Source organism: Erpetoichthys calabaricus, chromosome 1, assembly GCF_900747795.2.
Source record: "Erpetoichthys calabaricus chromosome 1, fErpCal1.3, whole genome shotgun sequence".
NCBI classification, from domain to species: Eukaryota; Metazoa; Chordata; class Cladistia; order Polypteriformes; family Polypteridae; genus Erpetoichthys; species Erpetoichthys calabaricus.
The window spans coordinates 317410596-317437092 of NC_041394.2; the positions used below are offsets into that span (position 1 = coordinate 317410596).

The following is a 26497-nucleotide window of genomic DNA, read 5'->3' on the forward strand; positions in this document are numbered from 1 at the left end:
TTCCATAAAGTGTTGGGCTTTTTATAAAGCTCCTTGTGTTGCAGGAGAGACATAAGGTTAATCAGGTTAGATAGTAAAATGATAGTAGCAGGGTGTTTGCTTAAATGTCCTCATTTCTGTATGAGTTCAGATTTTAGCACATTAACTAGAAACAGTTGAAAAGTAAGTCTATCTTAAAGCCATGATTGTTGGGTATGGCCAAATGCACTCCAATGGTAATATATCTGAACCTGTTTGATTAGTGTAGCAGCATAACTTGATTATGTCACAATGTAATACAAGGATAAATCAGATTGTTATGCACACAATTTTTACTATACAAAACGTTTGTCATGTGTGTCAATATGTGGAATGGATTATGTTTGGTTTCCTAAAAGCTTGTTGTAGTAACCTTCTCATCTCTGCATCTCTATTCTAGACTTCTCCATCTGCAGTCCATACTTCTGGGACTCCCAAAACTAACATGATAAATGGAGAAAGGGCTCTGAGTGACTTTGAAATGGACCTTGCCACAGAAGAAGCTGCAGAGGTGAACAGCAGTGAGGTCAACTGCTATGGTTTTAAACTGAAACTATTCATTAGTATAAGCAATCTGCATTAGAGGTCTTGATGTTTATTTTGCAATAAGTTAATATGGTAGCACTTTAGGTACTTAAAGTACATGTATTACTCATTAACACTTACAAAGCATCAGTAAAGTGTTCATCTCTACAATGTGACCACCTAACAGAACTTCACTTTGGAGTGGTCTGAGGTGGCTTAATTGAGATTTGTTTCTCTTGATATTACTTCATATTAAATTTCACCATGTCAGTATACCACACTGCAGAGCTAAATAACCCAACTGATGTTTTATAAATGTCATAAAGTTCAAAAGGCTTTATTAAGGTGTTGCATAAGAGTAAATGAGTAATAGATGCATTTTTACAGTACCCAAACTGTTACCATTTAATATAAATGCCAGTGAAACTGGAGTTTTGAGTTTACCTTGCTTTATTGCCATCCCTCCATTTCCTCAGTATAAGCTCTGCTATTCACACACATTGTTCCAGCTTGTCATAGGTTTATAGGGTCGTCATTTTCAAGTTAAAAAGCGTGAAATTCTTATTTGCATGTGTTAACCAACATGCAACCTCCCCATGCTCTGCAGCCATTAACTTTATTTGATGTCCGCTTTCCAGGCAGATTTATCCTCAGGTTGACTAATTTTTGTAGTGTTCTTGGGTGTCTAGGTTTATTTTGACAAATGGTGGCAATCTGTGTAGGAATAAGCATTGGGCAAGTGTTGGCTCATAATATCCAGGACTGGCACTGCATGTTCACAATTCATTTGGGGAAGTGGTACGTGAAACAATTTGCTGTAATTTATCAGCATTTGGAGACTTTTTTTAATTTTTTTTTTTTATATAAACTTCTCCAGTCTTTGGCATTAAAGTAGAGGCGGCATGTCTAAATGTCTAGCATTTGAGGCTGTACTTAAAATTGTTCTTGAATGAGTAATGCTTGTTTCAGGAATCTCTGCCACTGGAGACTGAGCCCTATGTTTCCTCCTCTCCTGTGTATCAGAATGAGTCCAATGCAGATAGTGCCCTGGAGTCCTCTCAGGTAATTTTTACACAATGTATCCATTCATAAGCATAAAACATTTTTGTAAAAATGTACATTTGCCCATTTCATGACGTCTGCTTGGCACAGGTGACATTCTGGTTGTTGACATTACACCCTGGCATTTGCTGTAAAGATCGGCTATGCCTTGTGTATGTCACACTACATGTTCTCATTGTGTGATGTTTACAAGTGCAAAAATTGACACCAGAACAGGATGAGACTTTGGTTAAATGCAGCATAACAGAAGCCACAATTAAACTTCCAAAAATTTGGTATTGCCTATTTAAATATGGCATTGCATTATTTTTGAAATGTATAGTATCTCATCTTATACGGCACACAAGTCTTCCTTTTGACTAGGATAAATCTTCACTCTGTCGGGGCTGGGGCAAAGGGAAGGGTGATTGTGTAATTTCTTGCCTCTTTCTTATAAAATACAAAGGTAATGTTGGAATGCAAGCAGGACCACTAATTTATTAGGGATTCCTATGATAAAATGGGAGAACTGCTGTTAGTATTTCCATCTGTTAGATAATACCTGTCAAGGTTGAAGTCTGCTGGGACAGCACCCTGCTTGGATTTATTTTCTTGGGCTGCTGGTATCGCAGTACAGTTGTCCAAGCCCATCAAGAATCACACTCCATGCTGTGCTGACTGAAGGGTGTCCCTGCAGTGAGCGAACAATTTCTGCTTTGCTGTGCTTGCTCCTCGCTACACAACCCAACAATGGATCACTGTAGTTTTACTGCTTATTGCAAATGTACTAAAATGGGAATGCAGTAAACTTTATTTCTGCAGTGTTAGAACTGTAGATGCCATCTCTACAAATGATTCTTTGTATGCTAGTACTCAAAACATTAAGTGAGCAATGTGGCTTAGAAATTATATTTAAAAAGGCTTGACAGCACCATTTCAGATATCGAAGATGTACCCATTAAGTTTAAGGTCTCCAGTCTACTTTTGAACCCCTGCCATCTTCTTGATTACACTTACAGTTCATACTTTTTTGCACAACTGTCACTGGAGAATGCTTTTCAGGGGCAATAGAATTGTTACTTTTGAAATGGAAACTGGGGGGGGGGGGGGGGGACTACTGGGGAAATTTCTGACTGTTAGTTTTTACATATTTTTTTTAAAAATAGCTACTCCCAAGTTTACACAATTTTTTTTAGTGTGCATGTTTTTTGTTTTTTTTCTCCCCTCTCTTCCCAGGCTTGACTGCAAAACTTTGCTTCCATTTTCAGTAGTTAAGATGCTGAACCCCCATTGTTTACCAATAACAAGATTTAATATTTATTCACTTTTGTCCCCATAAGCCTATGGTTCATTGGAAATGGAAGTTAAATTATTTGTAGGTTTGCCAAGCAATTTAGCAATTTTTTTTTCCTCCTGCTTTTGATTAGGTTGCCTCATGTTCATTGCCACCTACTGTATCTCAAGGGCAAGTTTTTTCATCTCCTCCCACCAGTAACCATACCATAAGCATAACTACCTCTCCTTTCAAAGCTATGCAGACTGTAAGTAAAGTTTCTGTGCTTATTTGCATGTAGTCTAATGTCTCCACTTCAACCCAAAGTTCTTGAAACTGTACATTGAGTAAAAACCATAGATGGCCTGAAGCTGGTGTTGGAGTACTTGCCTTTTTTTTGCTTACATATATCCCATTTGCGTCCACTCATTTAAAAGCAACGTTTGAAATGCTTCCTCAGCCTTGAAGCTCTGCTGTTGTGCAATGATTATTAGTATGTTTAGTTATTGAAGTATTTTAGGATTCTATGAAACTTATTCATTAGCCCATACCGAAAGCAAAGTTGTTTAGCCTATTCTATCAGCAAAGGGTGAAAACAATTGCCTAATATTATACCTGCAGACGGTTTTACTGCCCCTGCTTTACAAGTTGGTGATATTTTATATTACCCATGTTTTGAAAATTTTGTTACAAAGTAAAAATGGTTTATTTACCAAGCTGCAAAGCCAAGAGTTCAAGTATGAGGAAAAGTTTCAAATTGGGCAGTGTTAATAACTAAATTTCAAGAATTACTTGTAGAAGACAGCAGTCCCACTCCATCTGTGGTACACATTCTTAGTTTTAAGTTGAGAGAAGGTATGTATTTATAGTCTAACTGCTTATCAAGATGTAGCATTAGGTTGTGGTAATGTACAATACCCCACGCACTGTATAAATTCCCATTTGAAGCTACCTTTAGTTAGAGGGATAGGGTTCCATAAGGGATTATTGCTGTGAACAATGAAAATGCTTTATCATGACCAAATAAAGTTGTATTAACAATGGAATACAGTATTGCACGTTGCCTAAAATAAGTAGATTTAATGTACCAAAATCACTCACAAAAGTAAAAACTTGAATTTTTTGAGATTACCTATTATATAGAAAAGTATAGATGAGCCAAAGTTTAACTCTTAATGAAGTTGTTTGTTGGCCCAATGTTAGATACAATGAACATGATGCTCAAGTGTATACTAATTGAAAGTGCTTTGTTTGCAGAATGAATTTGCTTTTGTAATGGTGCCTTTTATTTTTGCATTGACTGTGGAGGGGACGCTGGCCCACGCATGTTGCTGCTGCTCTTCCCTGTTATCAACACTTTTTGTTAAAATTTGTTAAACCCTAAACTTTTTGCAATTGCTCACTTTCCTTTTTATTGTATGTATAGTTCATGGATGCAATTGACTTGAACTGTTGATTTGGATTTACTTTTATGGACTTTGCCTTGACTGGGTTTGCAGCCTTGGGGACAATCGAATCTTTCTGTGGCACACTGGACAATCCCTATGGACATTTCTTTGCACCGTGACAATCTGAGCCGGGGATGGTCAGTCTGTCTTTATATTTTATACACTGGATTGCTCTCGATTCCTTCTATACGTGCTTAATGACTAAGAAATGATCTGAGGTTTACACCCAGCTGGATGTGGCTCTGGGTAATCCCACCTGTAATACCCAGCGTTATATGTATGTGGCTGTATGTTGGAACTTCTGAATTTTGGTATCTTCATGTGCATTTTGTAATATCTATGCTTTCTCCTGCTTGCCGCTCATCTGTGCCACCCGATCCTCCCTGTCTCACCTTCTCTGCTACTATCATAAGTGTTACTCTCTATGCTAAAATACTCTTGTGACAAATTCCTTCATATTAAACAGTTTGTCCAGAGCAAATGGTCCAACTGGAATGTCCTGAAAGACGATGGTATTGTGTGGCGCCCAAAATATTTACATCGTGGGTAAGGTCACTGCCATAGCCGGGCTGCAAATGAAAAGTTCACCAGAAGCATTTTCTCAGGTATATGCCGTCCTACTCATGGCTTTGGAAATAGGAGTGTCAGTGTGCCAAATCTGCAATATGATACTCTGGTCATGGAAATGCGCACAACGAATTCACATCTAATATTGCACTGTTTAACTCAAGATCTCTTAATGGCAAAGGACTGGTGTGATCAGAATTCATTACTGACTCAAACCTTGACTTGCTGTGCTTAACAAACTTGTCAAACCAAATTTTACATCTGTCACGGAGGTGACCACGCCCGGATACATTCACTTCACGGAGCCTCGCAGCTCAAGTCAAGACAGAGTCGCCGCAGTAATTGCTAAATCGAAGTTAAACATCAAAAGAATCCCTATTGACAGTCCATTGTCTTTAGTGTCTGGCTCTTAAACAATAAGCGAGACAGGATGAGATTTAAGTTCACTTTCCCAGAGAGTCATTCTTCTTGGCGATTTTCAACATCCATATTGACATTACTACAAGTAAACTGAGAAATGAATTCCTATCCTTACTGGACTGTTTTGACTTGACACCTGTTGATTTTCCCCACCCGCTCTGGTCATATACTGGACCTGACCTGCACATCTGGATTATCTGTCGGCAACACTTATAGCAGTGATTTGGGACTCTGACCATAAAGCAGTGCTTTTCACGGTCTCATTACCTCTCCGTCCTCTTACCTGTAAATGTCAAATTTCTTTCTGAAACCTTAATGTGTCCCTCTGTTCTTGCTGGATCCATTTCTGATCTTTTTCGGTCTTCACCTATTCCATCAACAGTAGATAGTCTTGTTGATCACTATAACTCAGCCCTTCATTCAGCACTAGGTAAAACGGCTCCTTTTAAAACATAAGGTTTCCTTTAAGCATTCAGCTCAATGGTATAATTCAGAGCTATGATCTATGAAAGCAACTGGCTGACTCCCTGAGAGAATGTCACGCAAGACTGGCCTCACATTTCCCATCCAGGCTTTCTCTGACCATCAAAGGGCTTACAGGGATGCACTAACTGCAGCCAAGGACACACATTATGGCAGAATAATAGAAAGTGGCCATGATAACCCAAGGGTTTTGTTCTCTGTAGTTAATAAATTACTTCAACCTGCATCTGGCCCAATTACCTCCTCTACTGAAGGCTGAAAAAATCCTCCACTTTTTCTGCAATCAAATTAGATCTAAATAATTCAACTAACCTAAATCCATCATCCATTTATATCCTTCCCTGTCTTCCCACTCCATCCAGCTCCTTTTCTAAATTTTCACCAGTCACAGCATTTGTTAATGACCTGCTTTGTAAGATGAGGCCAACTACTTGTGTACTGGACCCCATCCCCACCACACTTCTTAAATCCTGCCTTCATGCTATCCCAACTGTTACAACAATAATCAATACATCCCTTGACACTGGGATTGTGCCAGCAACTTTAATATTGGAGTTACAGAAGCAATTTTAAAAGTCTGGTCTTGATGGTGGTGATCTTAACAATTTTCGGCCTATTTCCCACTTACCTTTTCTGTCAAAAGTTCTTGAGCGTGTTGTAGCCTCCCAGCTCACAGATTACTTAACCTCTAATAATTTGATGGAACCCTTTCAGTCTGGTTTCAGGGCGCAGCACAGCTGTGAAACTGCTTTTCTTCGTGTAACCAATGATTTGCTTGTGGCAGCAGACTCTGGACAAACCAGCATATAAATTCTGCTAGACCTCAGTGCAGCATTTGACACTGTCAGACATGACATTCTACTGTCCAGAATGGAGAACGTGCTGGGTATCTCTGGCACTGCCCTCCAGTGGTTCAAGTCCTATCTGACTGATAGGCAAGAGTTTGTCTTAACAGCAGATCCAGCTCAGCGCCAGACACACAAGGAGTTCCTCAGGGCTCTGTCCTCGGCCCTCTTCTCTTCTGTATGTATATGCTTCCCCTTGGCCATATTCGTAGCTATGGACTGGGTTATCATTTTTATGCAGATGACACTCAACTTCTATTTCAATGTCAAAAGTGCAAGTTCATCAGTTTTCTCAGCTCACAACTTGCCTCAGTGAAATTAAAACCTGGATGGAGCAGAACCCTTTAACATGAAATTGCAACAAAACTGAACTCCTGCAAATTGGCACTAAAGTGCTACTTAAGAAAATTAGCTCCTTTCCAGTCACTCTTAATGGTGATCTCATCAGACCTTCTGATGCAAGGAATCTTGGTGTCATTTTTGATTTCTCCCTTTATTCCGCCCACATAAACCATAAGAAACTTTCTCTTTCACCTCCGTAACATATCCAGTGTTCACTCATTCCTCTCCTTTTCTAATGCTGAGAAACTTGTCCATGCTTTTATCAAATCCCACATTTATTATTGTAACTTGCTGCTGGCAGGTGCCTCTTCTAATCTTGTATCACAGCTCCAGCTTCTTCAAAACTCTGCTGCAAGAGTCCTTACACGGACCAACAGCAGCGAGCACATCACACCCATCCTGCTTCGCCTTCACTTGCTCCCTGTGTCTTACAGGATTGAATATAAAATTCTATTAACCTACAAAGTTTTAAATGGCCTTGCACCGGACTACATCAGTGACCTAAATCACTATGCTCCTGTTCACCTACTAAGGTCCTCTGATACTGGTAATCTTGTTGTGCCTCACACTAACCTGCACAAAAATGGGTGACGGCCTTCAGCACCATAGAACCCAGACTTTGGAAAGACATCCCGAAATTAGATCAGCTGACTCGTTCTTTTAAAAAAAACTTAAAACCTCTAAGTTAAAAGCCTTCCTAAACATTCTGCCCTTTCAGTTTACCTGTCCAAATTTAGGTTGTCTGTCTTTTAGTATTTTACTCTGGTTTATTGTCCTTTATTCTATTTAATGCTTTGTTTCATTGTTCAGGAAAACATTTGTATCCAATGTTACATATACCTTGCCGTTTTTTTTTTTTTTTTGTTTTGTTTTTTTTTTTTTTTCCCCTAAGAGACTGTGAAGTGCCTTGAGCATGGGAAAGGTGCTATATAAATGTATTTATTTCCAACAAAGGTGCAGTTATTTGCACAAATTACATTATGAAAACAAGTAGTACTAGGGTGTTGTACCGTGTTAGCCATTATGAATGTAGAGAAAAGCCAAGCAAAATGAAACCTTTTATTGGCTAACTAAAAAGATTACAATATGCAAGCTTTCGAGGCAACTCAGGCCCCTTCAGGCAAGATGTAAATTGATTTACATCTTGCCTGAAGAAGGGGCCTGAGTTGCCTCGAAAGCTTGCATATTGTAATCTTTTTAGTTAGCCAATAAAAGGTGTCATTTTGCTTGGCTTTTCTCTACATTATGAAAACAAGCAATTGCTACAAATTATCTTTTCATTGCTTTTTACTCACCCTGACCATAAGGCCAACTGGATGGATCTGGGTAGCATCTTAATTCTACCAACCCATACAGACGACATGGCTCACATGAAATTCTTAACCGGTCAGCCAGTTCACACTGAAAAGAGGTCATTGCCAAATACCCTGATGTTGTTAAAACCTATAAGGCAAAAGAATTGTGTGATTGCTTTATGGTGGTCCCAGGATTGCCAGATTTCCTCAACTGCAGATCAGGACAGCCACCATTTCAAGAGACCAAAAGAAGTTAAGGCAAATACATTTAAATTAAATTAGAATTATAGATGTATAGAAGAGTAAACTTTGAGAGTGAGCAAATGTATGACAACACAAATACATGATTTAAAAACTGATTCAGCTGACCGTTTTATGAATACACCAGCCTTTCTACAAAAAATTTAGCGAGCCTAACTAGATATTAAATATAAAAATTGAATTAAGATTTCTTTTCTACATACAATTTTTGCTCACTCTGGATTTTTCAGAGGCAATGCGAGACTGTCTGAACTCGGACAGTCTTGCTCAAATCAGGATGGCTAACAACCCTGGGTTGTCCAAATATAGGTTCCATTTCAACCACACCTCCAACAGGGTGGCTGTAAGAAGGCTAAATCGGTTTATTTTGCCAGTCATGAGCAATAAATCAGTCCCAGAAATCTCACTCCTTGCATAGCTGGCCATTGCAGATGTCCTGCCATTACCATTTAAATCCTACAGCAACACTCTTTATACATGATAGAAGGCAAATAAGCATATGCATTAGGTATTACCAACTTTGAAGACCACTATATTGAGAACATGTCAATCAGAAGTGATAGTTTCAGGAAAAAAAGGAATGTGACTGATATGTTGAAATGTACAATGTCCTGCTGCTTGGAGTCAAAATTCCAACAATCTGTAGGACTTGCAGCAAATTTCAACCATCTGTGATGTCAAGCTAATTTTCACATCCTGCTCTGGTTTTATAAACACCAACTTTTGCAGAAGAATGGCTTATGCATGTTTGTGTGTAAGCAAATTTTACATATCAGGTTCTTAAGATAATACAGTATATGTAAAGTCTCATTTTACTAAAAATTGGTGGTATGTGAAAGTGAATTTTCACGACAATGTTTGTAGCCATCCTTTAAAGAATGGCCACCAATATAAACATGAGTAATTTAGTCCATTTTTAAAATCTAGCAAATGAGACCCTAGCAGAACTGATTTCAAATATCATTGGGCTGAATGTAATTATTACCAGGGTTAGAATCTGGATGTCGTTCAGGATAGGCATGTTCACAGTGAATGTTTGGAAAGATTATGAAATACAAGTTGCACTGTTTGTTTTCATTTGGAAAGCAATCAAAACTTGGTTGTCACTCCTCGGGAGGTACTCTGGCCAATTTTTATTCCCTAGGGCAACATTCTGCCTAATTACTAAGGTGATACTAAATTCCAATATCTAAAGTATTGAAATACAATACAAAGGTGAACTGTCAAAAGTAGTAGTAAGCAGGAGACGTGGTTATACACATCCTCCCTATGGCAGCAGAACTTCTCAAGTCATGATCTCTATTGGGAAGTGCTAGGGCTGAGGACAGACTTTTGCCTCCTGGCTGCATAAACATTTGCACAATCTTGGGGCGTCACAGTAGGATTAGAAATGGGACATTAAACAACTGCATAATTAAAAGATGCATGTATTAATTTGGCTTTATTAGTGGTAAACTCATTTTGTCTTGGGAATTTGTTAAATGAAGCATACATTTTAAATGAATCTTCCAGTGGTGCATTCCACTATAAAGGGCACTACAGCAAATGGGGAAACTAAAGTCCACTTTGCCTGCTTCCATGCTGGAACTAAATATAAATTGCTGAAGCAAACAACTACTTTATCCAAGAGGAAATTTTTGCAAATACTGTACCTTCATTAGCTCACAAGCCCTTTGAATTTATGTGGATGACACTTTGATATTTTATTCAGCCTTGTATCTTATTTTAATGAATGGGCAAACTCTAGGAACATTTATTAAGATCTCCTCAACTTCTGAGTGATCTGCAAGATTACTGTGCAGTCTGGTGGACATATAATTAAACACAAGGCAGGTGAAACTTCCAAGGTTCATGTTAACAGGAAGTGCAGATGAGTAAGGAAGCAGTGTAAAAGTGCTGGCTCTCTGCCCAAGCTGTCCATGTAAAATGAGTGGATGACACACAGCTGCATGGCAAAGCAACAGCTACCTTTGAACAGGGTAGGTTTGAATGAAGAAATGGGAGATGTTGCATAGTGGGTAGTGGCTTTGGTTTTTGTGACATGCATCACATGTCTCACTCGGTAACATTAGGTGGAATCTGTAATATAAACAAAATTTAATTGTGGAATAAGTGTGGTGTGTTAGCCTACATATAATATTGGAGACAGAGTACATTCATGTCGGTTTGACAGCCATAAGCACTTTGTGTTAAGTGCTGAAAATACTGTGAGAAGAAGGTTTTATCCATTTTTGGATACCTTTTCATAGAGTTATGAATGCTTGACCACCTATGTCTCAAAACCAAACTCTGGTGGTGAGTAAAGTTAGTGACACATCGCTAGGTAAAACCCAGAATCCTGTACTTTAAGAGTCAGTGGGTGTCACACTACTGGCCAGCCTATTAAAATGTATTTACTGTAAAAAATTTTTTTTTTTTTTGTTGTAGGTCTTTAAAGTTGATGCTCCTTTACCTCCAAGAGAGTCTGAGCTGAAATCAGACACTGTTTCATACCAGGAATCTTGCAGTCAGACGTACTCCACAGCTAGCACTCAGACACCCCCTCAGTGCTCCATACTTGATCAAACCACCCCTATACTTGAAAGCATTACTCCAGGTAGGCCATCAATGCATTGCATAGCAATTTATATTAAAAGTAATCTGTGAAAAGGGCGAAAAGGTAGTGGTGTGATTTAGATACTTTAGTAATCCCACGGGTTAATATTAATGCTGCTGCCACACAGGTTATATCGTGTGTGAAGTTTGCACATTCTCCCTGTGTCTGCATGGGCTTACTCTAATCATTCCAGTTTCAGCTGACTGGCAATTCCAAACTGGCTGTGAGAATGGGCCCAGTCAGACTGGTACTACCATATCTAGGGCTTATTTCTGCCTTGTTCCTATCTGTGTCTCCAGTTCGAGCTTATTTTTTTCCCCCTTCAGAAATGAAAGGTTATTTACATTAGTCATAACAGCAGTTGAATATTGATGCTCAACTGCATTTTAAATTCTGCCAAAATGTGGGAAATATATGGCATTCTTACTGCATTATTCAGTGGTACTTGGTTGAAAACTCCCTTTGCCAAACCATGTTTCATATATGGCTGTTCTAGTGGTACATGTCTAATATTGGTTGTCTATTGCAGTAACGTCTTATCAATCAGACTGTCCTGTGAGCAATGGTTGCCATGGGTATCTGTCACCTGGTCAAACTAATACTTTCCCTCGTTCCAACCAAGCCTTCTACAATGGCCGTGGTGCAGTCAGAGGAACAGTACGTGGAGGAAGAGGCCTGACGACAAACTCTTATCGTTCACCTAGTGCATATAAAGGTATTTTGGCACCTTCCCTTAGTGCTGACAATTGCACACTTAATCACATTTTAAAAATTTTTTAACAATTAAATGCACAATAGCTATAAGACCTTTTATATAATTAATCATACATTCACCCTTCTTCCTTATGATAAAACCACAGTAGAAAAGGAGGTTTGTGCCCCATCAAACTTCTATTTGTATTTCAAATCTGGCTTTTTATGTAAGAGCAGATTGTCATGGCTCATATTTATGATGCACCAACTCATTGTCTCCTGTAAATACTTCTGCTTATGCTTTTGAGTTTAATGTTTTGAGCAAATCACTTAATGCTCTGAATAAAAATGTATTCAAGTCAAGTCACCTATTAAGGGGTTTATATTGCTTAGACAAGTTCTCATTTTTGTTTTACTACCAACCTAGGAATCTGTTTTGAGAATTAAGTACTTGTGTACTTTCTATAACAAGAGTATCCCAGGTCTGGTACCCCTGTCTGGCAGATGTAAAGCATCATTGTTCAATTTAAATAAACAAAATTTCAGTTTAGTCTCATTTTAGAAGGAATGCATGCTATTTGACTGTTGAGCTAAACATAGAAAGCTGTCCACACCAGATTCTCATTACTTTTAACTTTTTGATCACACCAAATAGTCTCCAGTACATTGAATATGTAAACACATACCCACAGTTTAAAGGCTCCTTAAATTTGCTTAATGAATAGATGCCAATAATTTTATATTCTTTCCCAGCTCCCTTTGAAGGTTATAGAGGTGGAGTGCAGTCACCCAGTGGAAACTACATTCAGCCATATCCTGGAAGAGAATATACAACAATGCTGTATGGGTCAAGGGTAAGGAGGCAATAAATGTTCCATTCTACTTGTATTGAGCTAAAGTGCAGTAAAAATACTACCTCATAACTCGGTTACACAAGTATTTTAGCACTCTTGCAAACACTTTTTTTTTCCCCCAGTAAGAATATTTGAAAAATGGCTGATTTATAACTGTGTGCCTGGCAGATTACTGTTCTCTTTGTATGCATCTGCCCTTGTTCCAACATGTTCCCTTGAAACGGACACAAGCAACGTAACAGCAGAGGGACTGCAGCCAAATTTCAATACACCTCTTGTCTCTTCTGTGCTTAAGTCCTTGACTGTCCAGCATTTTGTTAACTTTGTATATTCAAAATGATCACATGAAGCTACATAATGCTCAAATTGTATGGCTAAGATCTGGATTTGCAAAGTACCCTTACGCCTTTTCAGTTGTAAGAGGACAGTCTCTTCTCCAATTACATAAACTATAAATTGTTTTAGGCAGATGTCTGATATTTTACAGTATGTTGCCTATATGAAATTGTGTAGTATGCATGTTACATAAAGGTAAATGAATGTGCCTACAGTTTGACATTTTATTCATCATTGAGGCCACAGACTTTACCTCCCTAGAAGTCTCAAACTATAGAATCTGTCCCATTGCACTTTTTAGAGAAGAAAGTCATTGCTCCATCAATCCACCAGAGTCTCAAATGTCACCTCCTGTTTTGAAAGCTCCCAAAGTCTTGCATGTATGAAGTTACCAAGTAGGTTTTAGATGGTTTCTGTGGTTCTCTGTGTAAATAAACTTTCTAACATTTGTGTTAAATCTACCCTTAACGTTGCATCTTTCCTGGTTTTCATGTTAGGATCAACTCCCAGTGTAATGTCTTGAGACTACTGTGCCCAATATAGATTTTGTAATTTTTTCATAGGGGTTCCGTGGGGCTTCAGGAATGAAAAGTAAATGTAAAAGGAAGTGCTGACATTTTATAATACAAATCTCAATATATGGTGTAAAGTTTGTTAGTAATGTAGGTGTCATTTCGGTGTTCAGCCTGTCTTGATGTGACAGTTAATCTATTTCTACATAAGCATGTAGAAGCAAACTGGAACATATACTTTAATAGTATAAGTGAATGTTAACTTTAAAGTCACTTTTTTTTTTAAACATCAGAGGGAAACTCACCCAAAATGACCTCATTTGCTGATTGATCACTCTTTGCTTGTTCATGGAGATTAAATGGATACAGATTCCACAAACCTTGAGTCCTGTCCAGGGTTAATCAGTGGAATTCACCATAGGTTTTTTTTTTTTTTTTTGCGAGTAATAGTCATCAATGAAATTCTTTGCAAAATATTTTACCAGAAATATGCCCTGCTGCCAATTTAGGTGCCTGCCCTCCCCCAGCACCCTATGATGCTTTGAGGCCAGTTTGACATCAGAGTTGTAGCAGCCATGCACAGAACTTTCATGCTTGTGTATTGTAAGATTGTTGTGGAGCTGCTTTGGGCATGTATGATGTTACCACCCAATTAGTATTCCTGCCATTGGTGTTTTCATTTTCTGGGGTACAGTAGCGGATCATAATGAGTATTGCCACTGGACATATCACTGGTGCTACATGGCTATTGAGCCATGTGCCCTGCTACTATCTCTAAACAAGCCTTAAATGAGTCCTCCCTCTCCACAAGAAAAAACATGCAACTTTGTAAACCATAACATTTTTCCCTGACAATCTCCATGGAAGAAAACTGCAAAGCATCTGCATAGATCATAAATAAGACATTCAAGCAGCACCTGGTGCTGGAACTTCCAACAATAGAATGAGCCTCCACTTTGTTGCTCAGTTAATGTATTCCCCAAGATTGGAACTCTGAATGCAATGAGTGTTTTTGGGTACCCCCTCGTATATAACTGGAAGGGGGGGGGGGGGTTAATTTTTACTTACTGAAACTTTAGTATCCTTCAAGTGAATGAATGCACTTGTCCTGTTCCCCCACTGGTGGACAAAATTCCTCTTCAGAGCAATTCAAAAATGTTTCCATTTGTTTTTTTTTTTTTTTTGTTTTGTTTTTTTCTCTTCCCCTTTTTGACTTCCTCCATGGTACAAAAACTCCTTTTTTGAGGTTTTTTTTTTCCCATATGCAAGAACAAGAAAAGTTGCACGGAGCAAGATCAGGCAAGTCGGGAAGGTGGCAAGAACTCCAAGACACGAGTCAATTCAGAAAATATCTTCAATAGTCCAATCTTCGTAAATTGCGTTACAAACTTTTCAAGATTTGTCATTCCTAATTGTGGAAGGTCGGCCAGATCTCGGTTGGTTTTCAAGTGACCTTTCCCCTTGTTTGAAATATGAAAACCACTCATAGACCTGTTTTTACTTGAAGCTTCCGCTTTAAAAGCAGTTTCAGCAGCTGTTTTGCCTAAGAGAAAACCAAATTTAACGCAAACTCGCTGTTCTTTATGATCACCCATCACAAAAAGAGCAGAACACGTTTAAGCAACAAGGAAAACGGACACGGAATCCTGTACGAACAATACAGGGCAATGCCACTTGGCAGACTGCCACCTAGCAGTGAAAATCGCAACTAAATCTAGATTGCACACCAGGCACAGATTCCAGTTATTTTTGGGTACCCCCTTGTGTGTATCTATATCAAATTTTTGCTAGTTTGTGGCCATTTGTTTTGCTTATAGTTAATCTTTTGAGGCATGCTGGCAGATGCTTCTCTAACTCTCTGGGCATTGCAAGTCATGGCCCATATGTAACCAGAATTGGGGTTTGGTGATCCCCTTTGGTGTTTGGTGCATGTACCCCTTGAGGTAAATAAATGGCACCGTGTGGTGTCCATAACACACATTCAGTATTTTTAGACTTGAGGACCATTTCCCCTCAACTGCTGGTGCATGTCCTCCTTAACTTGAACCATACCCTTTGGGTGATGCCACCTTAGGTGGCTGCCTATGTTGCCTAATGAGTTGACTGCCTTTGTCTTGGACAGTTTAAAACACCATTGCACCATTATAAGCCACTCAAAACAACTAGTTCTGTTCCTCCTTTCCACATTGACTTAAATTCATTTTGTGGAGCTTGCAGAAGTTCAAATATTTCCATGACTTTGAGCAAACTGCACAGTTCACTCATAACTAATCCTCACTTTTGGGGAAAACTAATTTCATATTGCAATCAGATATACTGTTAACTGTAATCTTAATTTCTCTTCTGTACCCCAGTCATTTGGTCAGTTTTTATATAAAAAAAAAAAAAAAAAAATTTGTAGCCAAGGTGTGTGTTGGGGTGTTTTTTTTTTTTTTTGTTTTTTGTTTTTTTTTTTTTTTTCTTCCCACATTTGGGCCTTTTATTAGAACTGTCAAATACTGAAGTAAACTTCTTCAAAAGTCTACCTACAGGGTAAGAACTTTAATGTTTCAATCTATATTTTTGAATAGCTGCACAAAGTCAGTTTGAATGAAATTTCTACTCTCAAATCAGTCTAAACATTTTACCTTGTGAAAACCAGCAAACATCTGCATGTAGTCATAGATTTTTTTTTTTTTTTTTTTTTTTTTTTTTTAAACTAACTTGTTTACTCATATTGGGTAAAAGGAAAAATAGCTGTAGTAATATGTTCAGATTAGCTAATGTGCCCAACTAGATGCCTGTGACAAATGAAACACTGCATACATCAGACATTCAGTGCCTGCCATTACAAATGGTGGAACCTCTGGTTTGGGTGAGTTCAGGCCAGTGCTGTCACATTTGCCTTTTGTTGATCACTGGCTGATTTTTCCAGTAGCTACAGCTGATACAAGGCATTCTGACTAATGGCTCATGGAACAGCAAGGTTTTGCAGAGCAAAAGAAACACTGAACTACATTAATACACTGCATTTTAAACAATTGTTATTATATTGCCTCTTAATCTCCCCTTTTTATGCATATGTGTATGTATGTGTGTGTGTATTATATAATACATACATATGTGTATGGTTTTTAAAGTAAAAGTTCTCATCTCCCACCTCAAAGTCCTAGAATCAATCTTGTAACTCTTTTGTGCACTTCTGCTAGGTCTCTTGTACTCTGGAGACCAAAGCTACACACAGTACTCCCAGGTGATGGATCTCACTTGTGTATCAGCTTAAGTATAATCTTGTTTATGTACTCCACAATTTGTGCCATAACCAAGAACATAATATAACCTAATATCTTATTAGTCACCTTGTGTTCACTGAAGATGCCGATAAGCCCACGGATTTAAGTCCACTATGTAAGGTGTACTTTCAAGTTTCAAATCTCCATTATGTACTGAAATCTTATTTCCTATTGTAATTTACATGTACAGTTAGGTCCATAAATATTTGGATAGAGAACTTTTTTCTAATTTTGGTTCTGTACATTACAACAATGAATTTTAAATGAAATAACTCAGATGCAGTTGAAGTGCAGACTTTCAGCTTTAATTCAGTGGGGTGAACAAAACGATTGCATAAAAATGTGAGGCAACTAAAGCATTTTTTGTTAACACAATCCCTTCATTTCAGGGGCTCAAAAGTAATTGGACAATTGACTCAAAGGCTATTTCATGGGCAGGTGTGGGCAAGTCCGTCGTTATGTCATTATCAATTAAGCCATGCAGGTGAAAGAAGCCATCCTTAAGCTGTGAAAACAGAAAAAACCCATCCGAGAAATTGCTACAATATTACGAGTGGCAAAATCTACAGTTTGGTACATCCTGAGAAAGAAAGCAAGCACTGGTGAACTCGGCAACGCAAAAAGACCTGGACGTCCACGGAAGACAACAGTGGTGGATGATCGCAGAATCATTTCCATGGTGAAGAGAAACCCCTTCACAACAGCCAACCAAGTGAACAACACTCTCCAGGGGGTGGGCGTATCGATATCCAAGTCTACCATAAAGAGAAGACTGCATAAGAGTAAATACAGAGGGTGTACTGCAAGGTGCAAGCCACTCGTAAGCCTCAAGAATAGAAAGGCTAGATTGGACTTTGCTAAAGAACATCTAAAAAAGCCAGCACAGTTCTGGAAAAACATTCTTTGAACAGATGAAACCAAGATCAACCTCTACCAGAATGATGGCAAGAAAAAAGTATATGTAGAAGGTGTGGAACAGCTCATTATCCAAAGCATACCACATCTGTAAAACACTGTGGAGGCAGTGTGATGGCTTGGGCGTGCATGGCTGCCAGTGGCACTGGGACACTAATGCTTATTGATGATGTGACACAGGACAGAAGCAGCCGAATGAATTCTGAGGTGTTCAGAGACATCCTGTCTGCTCAAATCCAGCTAAAAGCAGTCAAATTGATTGGGTGGCGTTTCATGATACAGATGGACAATGACCCAAAACATACAGCCAAAGCAACCCAGGAGTTTGTTAAAGCAAAGAAGTGGAAAATTCTTGAATGGCCAACTCAGTCACCTGATCTTAATCCAATTGAGCATGCATTTCACTTGAAGACTAAACTTCAGACAGGCTCACAAACAGCAACTGAAAGCTGCTGCAGTAAAAATTTACTGTTTCTGTATTTTGCTGCCATGTGCAAAAGTTTGCTGATGACACTATCGTGGGCTGCAGGAGGAGTATAGGAACCTCATAAAGGACATTGTTAAATGGTGCGACTCAAACCACCTACACCTGAACACCAGCAAAATCAAGGAGCTGGTGGTGGATTTTGGGAGGCCCAGGCCCCTCATGGACCCCGTGATCGTCGGAGGTGACTGTGTGCAGAGGGTACAGACCTATAAATACCTGGGAGTGCAGCTGGATGATAAATTGGACTGGACTGCCAATACTGATGCTGTGTAAGAGAGGACAGAGCCGACTATATTTCCTTAAAAGGCTGGTATCCTTCAACATCTGCAATAAGATGCTGCAGATGTTCTATCAGACGGTTGTGGCAAGCGCCCTCTTCTATGCGGTGGTGTGCTGGGGAGGCAGCATTAAGGATGCCTTACGCCTGGACAAACTAGTGAGGAAAGCAGGCTCTGTTGTAGGCATGGAGCTGGACAGTTTGACATCCGTGGCAGAGCAATGGGTGCTCGGCAGGCTCCTATCAGTTATGGAGAATCCACTAAACAGTATCCTCTCCAAGACAGAGGAGCAGCTTCAGCAACAGACTGCTGTCACTGTTTCTCCCCCAAACTATGCGACTCTTCAATTCCACCCGGGGGGTAAACGTTAACATTATTCAAAGTTATTCTGTTTTTACCTGCATTCTTACTACTCTTTAATTTTAATATTGTTTTTTGTATCAGTATGCTGCTGCTGAGTATGTATTAATCCCAAGGGGAAATTCAAAGTATCTATGTATCTAAAGGCCTGGCAGAGCATTAAAAAGGAGGAAACCCAGTATCTGGTGATGTCCATGAGTTCAAGATTTCAGGCTGTCATTGCCAGCAAAGGGTTTTCAACCAAGTATTAGAAATGAACATTTTATTTCCAGTTATTTAATTTGTCCAATTACTTTTGAGCCCCTGAAATGAAGGGATTGTGTTAAAAAAAATGCTGTAGTTGCCTCACATTTTTATGCAATCGTTTTGTTCACCCCACTGAATTAAAGCTGAAAGTCTACACCAACTGCATCAGAGTTGTTTCATTTAAAATTCATTGTGGTAATGCACAGAACCAAAATTAGAAAGGTCCATAAATATTTGGACAGAGAACTTCTCTATTTACATGACTGCTCTGCCTAAGCTTGTATTGTCCAGGTCCCTTTAAGGATTTGTTGGAATGACGGATAATCTAGAATCTAGCTTAGTATATGCAATGGTTTAGTATCCATAAACCTAACCGTATTATCCAGATTTTATATAAGTAGTTGTCCAAAATGTAATCTACATGTTGACTAACATCAGTAGTTGCATATTATGTGGACAGGTAATTTGTGAGTTTATATTTGTGTGTATAAAAGTATAATGGAGACGGGCTCACAATTGGTTGTAGATGATTCTAAGAATCAAAGGCTAACTGGGTGCTCGTTTCCTGAGGCATTTAAACTTCCATATTAACATTGCTGGGTGCAAAGGTGTTTACACTCCTTGGTTGTATGGCATATTATTCAATCCTCCTGTCAGACTGCATTAGTTCTGCCCAGATCTATTTGTTTTGCAGTGTTAAAATGCCATCTAGTCTTTAAATTACTTTCTGCATTTAACATTCTTCTGATCAGTCTGACTTAAGACACTGGAAGTGAATGTTTAGGTTTTGTAAAGTGTTAGTGATGTGGGCAATTCAGGATGAATGTGTTGGAGAGTTAGAATGATCAGTGATTGTGGTCTTAGCTTCTGGTGCAAGGTGGTTTTTTGACCTGCCAAATTCTTTTTGTTTAGGAAACAAGTTTTCAGCAAAACTATAAACGTGGAAGTGCAACTATTGGGCAAAGAACCAACTCTAGAGGCAAGTATGGTTCAAATATTTAAGCAATTAATGTTTGGCTTTTTGGCGTGGGATAATGTGGCCAAGTTTAGTGTTTATGGGAAAAGGTTGACTTGGGTGCATCTCAAATGTAAACTTTCAGATTGCAGTAGCTTTGTTTCATTTGTATGTGGTACATCTGATTTTTACCATTCCATATTGTATGCAATCTAAAGGCACTTTATGAAGACTATATTAGCAAGCTGTGACTTGACTCATCATGCGGTCTTTCACAATTGTGATCTTTTGAACAAAGTTTTGCACCATGAAATTCGCTTAACTAAACCACACGTTGGGTAGCATCACACTCCACTGGTTTGTACAAGTTATTGGTGAAGTTTAAAAGCCATTTTAAAATTGGGTTACCTAAAGGAACAAATGGTTAAAGAAAAGGATTATCTTTAGGTAACATTGGCCATGACTGCAAACATTTCTGAACAAGTCTCCTTGTGCCCACCAACTAAGATCAGAATTTCTTATTTTAAAATTGGAAAATTTACTGGATTCCCTTTTAGATTGTGGTCATATATCTGAGTGTAAGATTTACTGCACTGGTTTTCTAATGTAAAATCCTTCTGTCCATTTCAGCAGGGTGGAGTGATTCTTCACAGGTGAGCAGCCCAGAAAGGGACAATGAGACTTTCAACAGCATTGACTCTGGCCAGGGGGATTCGCGTTGCCTCACTCCAGTTGATATGCCTGTGACAAGCCAAGCACCTGCCCTCCTTCCAGTGCATGTCTACCCACTCCCCCAACAGATGCGTGTTGCTTTCTCTGCTGCCCGCACATCAAACTTTGCTCCTGGCACGTTAGACCAGCCTATAGTCTTTGATCTCCTTCTCAATAACCTTGGAGAGACTTTTGATATGCAAATAGGAAGGTTCTCCTGTCCTGTTAGTGGAACCTATGTATTTATCTTCCACATGCTGAAGCTGGCAGTCAATGTGCCACTTTATGTGAATCTCATGAAGAATGAAGAGGTCTTGGTATCGGCATATGCCAATGATGGCGCTCCTGATCATGAAACTGCCAGCAACCATGCTGTGCTTCAGCTGTTTCAAGGAGACCAAATCTGGCTCCGTTTGCACAGAGGTGCTATTTATGGGAGCAGCTGGAAATATTCCACTTTCTCTGGGTACCTTTTGTACCAGGATTGAAATTTTCTGTAGTGAGCACCGAGGAATAAAATGTGGCTTCAATGCTTTACACGAAATGTAGAAGGATGGATTTCCTCCCTCTCCTAACACAGATGGTAAATGTTGGGCTTTGGCATTTAATCCCAGTCATTGGCTACCACATGTGGTGTTTCAAAGTAAATGGCCTCATCTTTTGAAAAATGGAATGGCTTTCTTCTTTCGAATCTAAGATGGTACCAAGTTAATCAAGAGGATGATCTTCAGGGATGATCGCAAGTAAACTGACCTTTATGCTACAGTATGTGCCAAAAGTCTTTACCAAAATTCCAGGTCAATACAATGGACTTGATCTGGGAGATAGCTCTGTTACAGAAGAACCATTTTTCACCTCTTCTAAAACATGATCAAGAGACTAAACATGTGGGTTTAATATAATCTATACTTAAAGCACTTTAAAATGTTTTAATGCTGCCTTGCTTGGAGGGGGGATGTTGAAATGACAAGCTGGGGAAACTTGATATGCTCACTTCTGGGCTATATACCTCATTGTGCCTACACAAATAAACAATGTGCAATTAATTTGTTTTTATTTTTGTAGTGTTTCCCAGCTGAAGCTGAATATTGGTGAAACAATATTAACTATAAAACCTTTTAAGAATTTGATAAATTATGTGGACACCTGCCTAAGGCTTGGTGGTCATTCAGTGTTACAATCAAATGTTTGATGTACAGAGCAGAGTCAGAAGTCCTAATACTGGATCCATAGGTCACACATCCAGTCATCTTCTGGGACATGTCACTGTAAAGGTTTCCTGCCAACGGACAATAAAGTTAAGCCACATGTCAATCTTTAAAACAGTAATCTGGTATCGGTGACTGTGTCAGAAAGTAGCAACATCTTTATAAATTTCAGTCCAATTTTCCAAGAGTTCCTTTTGAAAGATGGACAGGTTCATAACGATGTCGCTACTCCAGAGCAAACAATTTGCTTAACTTGTTAGAATCCCAGTCTTGTTCAACCACTTAAATCTGTTTGGTTTTCACTGATTCTGACATATCAAGTTGGACTAGGAACATTTACAGTGCTATAGATTTAAAGAAATTTTTAAAGGTAACAATGGCTTCCATTGTAGACCTTTTGATCTCATGCTAAGGTGTGGTTTGTTAAGATGACGTGGTTTGTGCTTGCTCACTTGAATATTTACAGTGCTCATGTATTGTAGGCTCAAAGCTACAGGTAAAACACAATTGCATACTACAAATTACATAATATACACAAGTACAGATTATCTTAAACACATAGTAAAACAATTTTAAACTCTGACCTGAGAGGACCGTAATAGCGTGTCTAAAACACTGAGACAGTCTGAGAATGGAGAGGAAAAATCACACGGCCGTATCCATGGTCAGTCTTTTCCATGGTTGGTTAGTTATATACAAAATTACAGTTTTGAAAACAGGCCAAATTGTTGCCCACCCCCCTTCTCACCATCCTACAGTAAGTTTCTCCAGTGCCATTAAATTCCTTGATTCTAAGGCTCCCAGTGTTTCTTTTGTGGTCTTTCACATGGACATTAAGTGCCACATCAGCGCACCAAGAAACCATTGAATACAAGAGGGTTATTAACCATCCCTACTATTGTACTAGGACAAGGCTCAGTTTTGTTGTACAACTAAGTATTCAAAAAAACAAAACAAAACAGGTTTTATGTCTCCTCGAATGAAGAGTTTTATGAAATCTCAAGCCATAGCACTCCCCTAAACATCTTTAGCCTGGTACAGTGCAGGGAAAGAGCTGGTGCTTGGTTGCTTCAGTTACCAATCTCAACTTGCCATCATGCTCTTATTTCAGCCAGTTTTGGCTCCACTCAAGACATACTTGCTACACACGTTGTGAAATATACCAGTAGTGAATGAACTCTGACTCAGAACTTTGCTATTCCCAGCTATGTTCCTCAAAGTGTTAACTCCACAACTGGACCATGTTCATTGAGGTGCCTTTTCTGCAGTGTCTATCAAAAACAATGTATCCCCACCCAGGCACAGACAATATAACCACAGCAAAAAACAATTGACAAATTAATACAAGCTCTGAATAAAATTATAAAGAATCAATTTAGCACAGCCCAAGTCCGACTCTGCTGAAAAACCTAATTTGGAATTTGACAGATTCTACTAGTCCAGCAGAGTTAAGGGGGTGGTAATTCAAAATTCCCATGGCTGAACAGGATGTCAGTGTGGTGGTCAAGAAGTTATGAAATTTTCAAAAGCTGGCATGTGGTAAATGTTTAAGATCATTTAGTTTTGGTCCAATAAACTAATCCATATTTAACTAGGAGCCTCAACCGTTTATTCAGTGTTAGCTTCTCCCATTTCTCTCTCCTGACAGACTCCAAGAAAGAATTTCAAAGCATAATAGTGAAAACAAAAATGTAATAATAAAATATATAAGTGTATATGAGTAATAATTCATGAGTCTATATATGAAACCTTGAATACTGTAGAGTAGGTTGACATACTGAATATTGATTTAACTTCAGTGTTGACCACTTTAGTCTTCCTGTGATGTGGCATTGTGACATTTGTCTACACAGAATAAATCCTACCAGAAGTCTTAACACTTTGACAGATTTGACAAACTTCCTTCATTCCTCGGATTCCCATATAAGAACAAAGAACATGTCCATTCACACTATGACCTTTGACTATTGACTAGGAACCACTTTAAAATAGCTTACAGTATGTGCTTTCACAAAGATGGTAACTGGACCAGTTTTGTTTCACTGTCTACAAAAAAAGCATACAAATCTCCCAGAAGCCTCTTGGAGAACCAGCTCAAAAGAGGAGATATTCTTCTGAATCGGGAGATCCTAAGGTGTGTGTTCTCCTTTAAATACTTCCAGGTTGTTGATAAAACTTCCTCATCCCCATTTAAAAACTAGACATTAATTAGTTCAAACTATCTACCCTGACCAAGTTTTGGAATGATTTGCCAAAACTTCATCTGGACTGCCTAAAACCCCGTATTCTCCATTGCCTCATTAAACTCATGTCACATGCAGGCCTTTCCTTCAACTGCTATTAAGAGTTCTGGCTTCTCTGACTATTGTAACCCTTTAGTTAAACCCAGAGACCCTTCTTGTAACACTGAATGGGCACCTCTGTAACCTGAGCGCTTTCCTTGCTACCATTGATAGCATCTCTTTGCAGCCCCAGTCACATGAGGTCTTTTATGGTATATATTAGGAACTTCTAAACCATCCTCAACTCTCGTTTGGGATTCCTGGGCCTGTCCAAACAATACTCTGGTCTGAGACAACTCGTCACCAAGTAGTGAATTGTTGATGCGATTCATATAAAGAAAGTAATAAGAATATAAGAACAGTGGCTGTTTACTTGAAAGTTATAGGAAAGCAAAGATGAGAAAAGAAGCATATATTGCCAGGACTAATGAACTGATTCATTTTAATATTCATAGGTTAGTATAATATCTCACTCTTGAGTAGATTGGAATCAACATGTTGCCAAGACCCATGCACAAAGGTACCACAGCAACAGGTAAGCATCTATAGTTGTAAAGAACCACACATCCAATGACAGAATCAATAATATAACATAAAAAAATGTAAATAATAAACAAATGTATAGAAAATCAAATGTGTAAACAATATAATTAATCACAACAAGTAAAGTTTATTCCCAGAGGAACCTGACTGCATCAGAACGACCAGTGTGTTGATGCTTTGTTCTGCAATTTTTTCTCTTACCACGAGAGCAAAAACTGTCTCTGGACATCAAAGTCTGGAAGTATACTGAGCTTACTTGTCAGATGCTTTAATTTTGCCAACAATTCACCAGTCACTTTGCACAGAAATGCAAAATTCATTTTGAAAATAAATTCCTTTTCTGCACTTTACATATCTGAGCAGACACAAATGTACCTTGTAAAATTACTCTGTACACTGAATAATAGGTGAAGCTTATTGGTATGTAAACATAAGTGCAGTTTCTGAAAACTGGTGAAAGACTAAATCTACTTATGTGTTTCTATCTATCTCTCTATATATATTTAGTTGTATATTGTGAATTAATTAGATGCATGAATGTTCTTCCTCCCCTTCTCCTTCTCTCTCACAACAGATAGGTACATGATCACTCTCTTATAGTCTTTAATAACGGACATGGGTCTCTGTGCTCTAATGGCTATCCATCCATTATCCAACCCGCTATATCATAACTACAGGGTCACGGGGGTCTGCTGGAGCCAAACCCAGCCAACACAGGATATGTGACAGGAAAACGCACGCAAACTTCCGTTAGATTACAAACGTTTACTTTACACACGTATACAACTAATGTAAAATGACAGTCTGCGCAGCATGCCATTTTTCAGGGATAGGTCGTGTGACATCTGCTTGGCCAAAGCGAACTCAGCTAAACAGTCCCACAAGTTCATTCAAAATCCTTCTATTTCAGCAAGTTAACTTTGGAAGATGTAATAAGTTAATGGCGTGTCCAAATTCCTGTTTACTTATAAAGCTACCAATTACACAAAACGTAACAGTATAAGAGAATTTCGACAGGATGTCTGAACACCGATGCACGCCTGTCGTGTGTAAATGACTTTCTGCCTTCTTTAGCACGTTCGCGCATGCGGAATCGGTTACTGACTGACACGTGACGTTGATCCCAGACAGGTTGCGCACGCGCAAACGATGTTACTTTGCTGCCGTACATCATGTCCGCCGCTATTATGAAGACGGAGCGAATGGATTACAGCAATAGTCGTAAAGCAATGTTTCATTCTGTGCTTGCGACAACCACTTGCTGATTACCGGTAATCGGGACAGCGCTGGAAGACTGCGGGCGAGTAGCGAACTGGAAGCATAACAACAATAAGAGCTGCGGTTTGCGGCGAGAGTCACTTCATCTCCTCCGCGCTATAGACAAGAGAAGAGATGGACCCAAACAGGATCATTCAAGCTCTTAAAGGTACAATTGATCCCAACCTGCGGATAGATGCAGAAAATGAACTGAATCAGGTAACTTTATTCTTTTTTTACGCGTTACCCGCCTCTCTTTGTGGAGTTTTTGTTTATATTGTTCTCGAACCTTGCTGTTTAAAAGAGCTTGGATTTGGCGCTTTCCGTTCAACATAGCATATCAGCACTGAGGTGGGATTCACTGCTCACCCCTACTCATCCCCGATATTCTGGACACGGGAAGCCTTTAGTTATAGCGCCTTAGGGTACCAAAGACGGTGGACGGCGGTCAAAAGGATATGCTGAAGCAAAGTA

The 26497-nt window shown here is 38.9% G+C and overlaps 2 protein-coding genes across 6 annotated transcripts in view; both read left to right on the plus strand.

Moving 5' to 3' along the window:
* caprin2 (caprin family member 2) overlaps nucleotides 1–21779 on the plus strand; it is a 58990-nt gene extending 37211 nt beyond the window's left edge. For 2 of the 5 annotated variants that reach the window (XM_028817902.2, XM_028817910.2), the window contains exons 14-21: nucleotides 419–529; nucleotides 1513–1605; nucleotides 3012–3125; nucleotides 10946–11114; nucleotides 11644–11829; nucleotides 12561–12661; nucleotides 19980–20046; nucleotides 20653–21779. In XM_028817902.2, coding sequence (XP_028673735.1) covers nucleotides 419–529; nucleotides 1513–1605; nucleotides 3012–3125; nucleotides 10946–11114; nucleotides 11644–11829; nucleotides 12561–12661; nucleotides 19980–20046; nucleotides 20653–21221 — 1410 coding nt within the window. In that variant the 3' untranslated portion in view covers nucleotides 21222–21779. The remainder of the gene's footprint in view (nucleotides 1–418; nucleotides 530–1512; nucleotides 1606–3011; nucleotides 3126–10945; nucleotides 11115–11643; nucleotides 11830–12560; nucleotides 12662–19979; nucleotides 20047–20652) is intronic. The other 3 variants (XM_028817918.2, XM_028817927.2, XM_028817936.2) reach the window with 3 other exon arrangements.
* Nucleotides 21780–25913: 4134 nt separating this feature from the next.
* The window catches only part of ipo8 (importin 8), a 141330-nt gene continuing 140746 nt past the window's right edge, over nucleotides 25914–26497 (plus strand). Inside the window, exon 1 of the mRNA XM_028817948.2 lies at nucleotides 25914–26242. Within this exon, the coding sequence (XP_028673781.2) occupies nucleotides 26159–26242 (84 nt within the window). The 5' untranslated portion in view covers nucleotides 25914–26158. The remainder of the gene's footprint in view (nucleotides 26243–26497) is intronic.